Genomic DNA, 6,460 nt, shown 5'->3' with positions numbered 1-6,460 from the left:
ACTGTGTGTGCTCTCTTTATTCCCATACATAAAATCAACAAAATTAAGAATATTGAGTTCATTATGTCTGTGCCTGATATTTCTAGCAACACTATATCGTTGCTCCAGCAGGTATCATCATCATCATCAATACTAAAGTCACGTTTAATATGTTCTTCCCAGTTTTCAGTTTTTCGTTCGTGTACATGTGATGTGTCATAATTTTTTTCTAGGTATAATATCTGTAATGAAAATGTTTCTCGTAATTCATGTTTTCTTATTGTTGCAGCTGATGCCATGGTTGTTTTATTCTCATTATTACTGTTTTTACCATTATCATGATCCTATTTTTGATACTATCACTATCATTATTATAATTCATTATTATCAATATCATCGTTATTATCATGTATCATTATTATTATTATTATTATTATTATTATTATTATTATTACTATTTACTATCATTATTATTATTACTATGGTCATAATTCTCTATCATTATGATTATCATCATTAATATCACTGTCATTATCATTGTGAATCCATCATGACAACCCCCGTCAGTGCCATCACCATCACTGTCATGCTTCCCCCTACTGCATCCCTGACGAGCCGTTCCCTCGCCCTCAGCAGCCGCGGGGCCTGTGATGTGAGGCGCGTCGTGGCCCGAGGCGCGGCCGGGATGGACGAACACACGCGCATCAGCCACGCGTAAGTCTCGTTCCTTGGGTCGTGGGAAGGGGTTGCTCGGGGCGGCTGAGGGAGGGGGGCGGTAGGTATTGGGATAGGTAGGGTGGGGGATGGGATGTATATGGAGATAGAAAGAAAGATAGATAGACAGATAGAAAGATAGATTAATAAATAGGTAGGTAGGTAGGTAGACTGGTTGACTGATAGATAGATGAAGATCTAAAGATAAATCCAGACATACACAAACATACAAATATGCATTATTTCTATTTCTTTTAATTGATTCCTTTCTTTCTCGAATTCGCGACTTTTCTCCTCTGAGCCGCTGACCCTGTTCCCTGTCGATGCTCTTTTGTCTAAATGCACTCTCGTTAGGCTCGGATTATGTGTATGTATATGTATGAGATTCAACCTTTGCTTGCAACACTCGGATAATTGCACCCTTGCACGAAGCTAAAGTGTGGTAACTGCGTGTTTAGTTAGCCATTCAACCGTCCATGTCTTTGTTTCTTGTTCAGTTATTTATTCCTTTTCTCATGTTGTATGTACATGTATGTGATTTTTTTTCTTAATCTATGCTGTGTTCCTTGTTTTTAATTACCGTGTTATCAGTGGCCTTCCCTTTTTTCTATCTTGTTGTATTGATAACGCACACCCCTAGTGTGTGTGATTTTGGCTGCGTGTTTCTCCTTTCTTTGTCTCCTATTTTTGTTTTCATTCTTCAAATTTTCTTTCCTTTACGTTTGTGTTTGTTTTGCTTAAGACAAAACAAAGACCTCTCTCTCTCTTCTCTCTCTCTCTCTCTCTCTCTCTCTCTCTCTCTCTCTCTCTCTCTCTCTCTCTCTCTCTCTCTCTCTCTCTCTCTCTCTCTCTCTCGCGGCGGTATTCACGAGTGTTCAAGAGAAACTTTTCGCCCTGGAGCGGGCTTTCTTTTAAATTCTTAAATTTCAAATTCTTAAATTTTCTCTGTTTTGTTTTGTTTACATACGCCTCTCATTTATTTCATACTGGTTATTTTTTTTTTTTTCTTTTCCTTCTCAGTATTTCTCTTTTCCTTTCATTTTTTTTTTCTTCCTTTTAATTTCTTCATTTGGCAATGCCTGTATCTTATTCTTTCTCTCCACCTTTAAAAAATCGGTCTCTTCCTTACTCTTCTTTCAGTTTTCTCTTTTCTTTACCGATGCGGCGCGTTTCCTCTTTTTCTGCTTGACTTTCTCCCTCACTTCGCGCCGCCGCCGGCACGTCTTTCATCCTTTGCAGCACTTCCAACGACACTGGTCTCTCCTCGTTCATCTTGTTTTCGTCGTCGGAATAGCTCCTGGAAATTAAATTGAATCGTGGTAGTTAACGCATGACGTACTGGATATCCCTGCCGCTTGCAACTGGCATTTAACGAAGTCTTTCGTGCGTGGAAAGTTCTCCCTCGTCAATGACAATGGCATGCAGGTGAGGGGCCACATTGCACTTTGTGTGAATGATCCTCTTTGTCTCGAAGGTTCTCGAGGAAGCAAGGAATTCTGAGGGCGGTGATGAGGGATAATTAGCAAAGGATGATTAGACCAGGTATTTCCAGCAAAAATGCAGATCGATCATTTTTATAGACTTGATCTTATTCCATCAGTTTAATAAGAAAATAATGGTGGTTTTCCAAAGTAATCAGGTATTGAGGGGGATTCCACACTGATAGATTATAGACGACTGGACTGCATAAATCCCCTTGCGTTTAATCCGCTTTGGGGAAACACGGAAGCCACGAATAAAATGAGGTCTCACTCTCACCCCCCCTCCCTCCCTCCAGCCTCTCCATCCCCCCCACCCATGACTCTCTTCTGGAAATCTACATGCCACCGACATATATTCCCCTTGGAAGAGGATGAATAAGAGGAAGGAGGAGAAGTGGAAGAAGGATAGAGGAAGAAGATATAGAAGGAGAATGAAGAATAACAGAAGAAGAAGAAAGGAAACAAGATGAAAATCAGGAGAAGGTTAACGACAAGAAAACTAAGAAAGGAGAGAAGTGAGAGGAAGCAGACGAACGAGGCCAGAATGAGTAGGGAGAAGAAGAAAGGGAGGCCAGAAATAAATTCGGCGACAGAGTGGAAATGGTACGAAGATGGAGATGAAATTAGTAAAGGCTTCAGACGACAAAAGAAGCGAATGGGGAGAAGGAAGAACAAAAGAGAGAAAACCCCGAACGAAGGAAATGTATAACATAAGAAGGAAGACGACGAGAGTGAAGGCGGAAGAGAGGAAGAAAGACAGTAAAATAAAAAGAGAAAAGATGCTAAAAAAAGGTGTTGTTCGATCCATCACGAACTCAGGGCCATTAAGGCGAAGGGGCCTCGCACACACGCTGGGAACCCTTGGCGTTGACACCGTCGCTTTCGTGCAGTTACAGAGGAACTCGAGCCCTGTGAGGATTGCAATGCGACTTCGCTCGCAGCTGCTTGCAATGTTGCCTTTGAAGATCATGTGATCGTCGTCCTCGCTTCTCGCCGCGGCGGTATTCACGAGTGTTCAAGAGAAACTTTTCGCCCTGGAGCGGGCTCTCAACGCATGACCTTCGCTGGTGCAATCAAGTGCGTGGTAATTGCACCCTTCTTAAGGCGGGAGTGAGGAGGGCCTGCGAGGGCCCGGAACGTGAGTCAGGAAGAGGAATCACCCCTGTCCAGACGCCCCCGCCCTCGCCCGCGCCATCGAGCTGGAGGTAGTGAGCTGCTACTAGTTAGCAGCAGAAGCTCACCTCACTCAGCCGCCGTCCGAACCACCGTCGCTCACTCGGGGACGTCTAATATACGGCTTTTCGCTAAGACGCAAACGAGGTTGTCCCGACTGGTTTCTCAGAAGGTACGTTTAGTGGTGGGCGTCGAAGACCTGGGATCCGAAGACGTTATTGAGACGCTAGATGACGTTGTTGTCTCCTTTTCCTCCTGTCGTCGGTCATGGAACGCTGAGATAAGACGTTATAAGGCGGGGCGCAGAGGATGTGATTCTGATGTCGAGGCGTGAGGACGCATCCTCGGAGGCCTGGCGTCGGAAGGTGACGTCTGCCTACCTGTGACATCGTCCAGCCCACCCATTTATGGTTGCATAGGACAACCTTGGTTCCTCGGACGTCGTCGAAAGGTATCTCATTACTCATGTTAGCGCTCATTCTTGATCTCTGTGTTCACTTTTGTTTACTCTCCTGGATTCCTAGCGAATGACTCACCCGGCCCATCCCTCTTGCCTCCATCCTAGTCTCCCTCATCCTCCAGCGCTCACTCTGAAATCCTCTCCCTCACACCTACACACCCTGCACGTGTTCACCCAAATCCTTAACACAGATCCTTATGTCCATCCTTTTGCCGTCGCCTTGCTTAAGCTTGCTTTTGCGCTGACCTTGAACGCGGAATTGAAAATAACGATTTTCTTCTACGAACTTTGTGTATTTATTTTATGACTCGTTTATGCATTATGCAAGAAAGTGTGTGTCTGTGTGTGTTTTTTTTTTTTTTTGTATGTGTATTTATGTTTGTGTATGTATGAAGTGTGTCTGTTTGTGTGTGTTTATACAGTTTGAGTGTGAGTGTGAGTGTGTTTTTGAATGTGTGAGAGAGAGAGAAAGAGAGAGAGAGAGAGTGTGTGTGTGTGTGTGTGTGTGTGTGTGTGTGCAACGATTTCCAAGCCTGTGACTTCGTTCGTGAGTGCGTGCGTGTCAGTCTATTACGCATTACGTGCTTCACTTGGCCACAAACGCGGCACCTCCCTGGCCTTGACCTTGAGGCACTGTACAGCCTGCCGTGCTTACCCAACCCTTGAAAAAGAAAATGAATAAAAAAGGTGATGAAAAGGAAATGGACCGAAATTCTTAATAAATCGCAAGAGAGCACCTTTCGACGTGAAGAGCGGCGAGGAGGGCGCGGAATGGAGACGTGCCACAGGGAAGCAGAAGAGGGGCAGAGCGATAACAAGGAAAAAGGAGAAATGAGACTAAGAAAGGACAAGAAACTTGGGGCCGACGTGAACAAAGAAAGGAAATGGCTTGAAATATTGACATGACACGAGGAAGTGAAAAAGAAAGGCACGAGACAAAGCGACAAAGAAAGAGACATGGGACAAGAGAACAAAGTGACACAAAACAAGGAAATGAAGACGCGCAGGAAAATTAAAAACTGACATAACACATGAAAAGCTGATGTGGCACAAAAACATAAAAATATGACATGCACGAATAGATTCAGTAGTGGCATGATTCAAGGAAATTACCTGATTCACCTACTACCCCCCCCCCCCCCCCGCTTCCCTGCCCTCCCCGTGAGCCCTTTGGGTCGCCGGCGAGGCCCTTGGCGCAGGCGGTGTGGCGGCTGCTGCAGGGCGGCGTGTGTGCCCGCGTGCACTCAGTGCACGTTTCAATAAATCCGACTTTTTCAGAATAATTCAGCAAGTTGCTAAACAGGCGCCTACTATGCTTAAATGACGACATGCAAAATATTAGACAAATCAAAAAATATCTACTATTCGCAATTTTTTATTAAAGTATAATACCATTTCCGGCGCTGGGATGAGGTGCGGCGGCCTCAGCCGGCCTGGCTGTGACCTGCATGACCCACGGAAGGGCATTTTGGTTCATCCGACATTATGGCAGAATCAAACATTGGGTAACTTAGGTAATTGCGAATGATTCCTGGGGACTTCCGTAAAGATTCCCAGTCACTATGCCTTTCCATATAAACTTGTGCTACCTTTATAATGCACATTACTATATTGTGGTGACGATCTCGTCAGTCGCAATATGGCACTTTGACGTGGTGGTTTGCGTAGTGCCGATACACGTATACTGAAATAGTTTGGTGCCATTGATGTTTTGCCACCTAGACCACTGACGAAGAGTGACATTCTTGCTCGATACTATGCGTTAAAAGGACATGGTAACCAGACACTAAAAGGATGCTCAACAGATAGCTTGCCATACAATAATTTGACTATTACGGAATCTCAGATTTTATCCAAGTTGTAGGCGGAAATTGCTGTGCTGTATAGCAAATTCGGCATTAAGACATTATCACCTTGGTATATGAAAGAAAAAATAAAGAAAATAAAGAAAGAGTACTACGACTCCATCAGAAATGTAACACTGAAGACAAAATTCTCGAAAACTGTGATTGTGTCATTCAAGGCAAGGAAACAACCCCGAGAAATCCTCAAGGAAGATATTGGTATGATGCAAAAGTACAAGGAAGCAATGGATCACTCGGAAGTGTTGATTATCAGGCGCAAAGACGGGAATTTAACAGACTGAAACGGAAGCAGACCAACAATGCAGAAGTCCCATTTATATGCAACAGTGAAGATATTGCAGAAATGTCTTTTGAAAATTGATGATATTATGCAACATACAACTGACATTCAGAAGCAATACTGTAGATTAATATCAAAAGCTTCTTTAACTAGAGAAGAAGTCGCCAGGAGATTTGTGCCAGTTGGTGTCAGGTGGCTGGGATTTTTTTGTTCCCTCCTACACATCTGCCTGACCATTGACACCATATTGACCAAGCTGGAAGGACTTTGTGATGGTGATTTGCCCAATAAATCCAAGATTGGAATAAAGAACAACACCATAAAGTGTCTGAAAGCACTGAAAAAAAAAACAAGAACAATCGGAAGTATTTTTGATTTTGCAAAAATTCATTTCATGTGCTGGCGTTCTGCTGTGAATAACAATGGAATGACTCTTTTCAGAGACAAATCAAAGGAGGTATGCCAGGATTGGCTGTGAACTTGGCTTTCCTAGCAGCTACTTTTCGTC

General features: G+C 43.7%; 1 protein-coding gene across 1 annotated transcript in view; it reads left to right on the top strand.

The window, feature by feature from the left end:
* Positions 1-529: 529 nt before the first annotated feature.
* Positions 530-6,460, top strand: part of LOC125038247 (serine/arginine repetitive matrix protein 1-like) — a 49,503-nt gene continuing 43,572 nt past the window's right edge. Inside the window, exon 1 of the mRNA XM_047631683.1 lies at positions 530-693. Within this exon, the coding sequence (XP_047487639.1) occupies positions 530-693 (164 nt within the window). The remainder of the gene's footprint in view (positions 694-6,460) is intronic.

The sequence above is a fragment of the Penaeus chinensis genome, chromosome 3 (assembly GCF_019202785.1).
Source record: "Penaeus chinensis breed Huanghai No. 1 chromosome 3, ASM1920278v2, whole genome shotgun sequence".
Lineage (NCBI taxonomy): Eukaryota > Metazoa > Arthropoda > Malacostraca > Decapoda > Penaeidae > Penaeus > Penaeus chinensis.
This window is presented reverse-complemented; position numbering and strand designations above follow the sequence as displayed.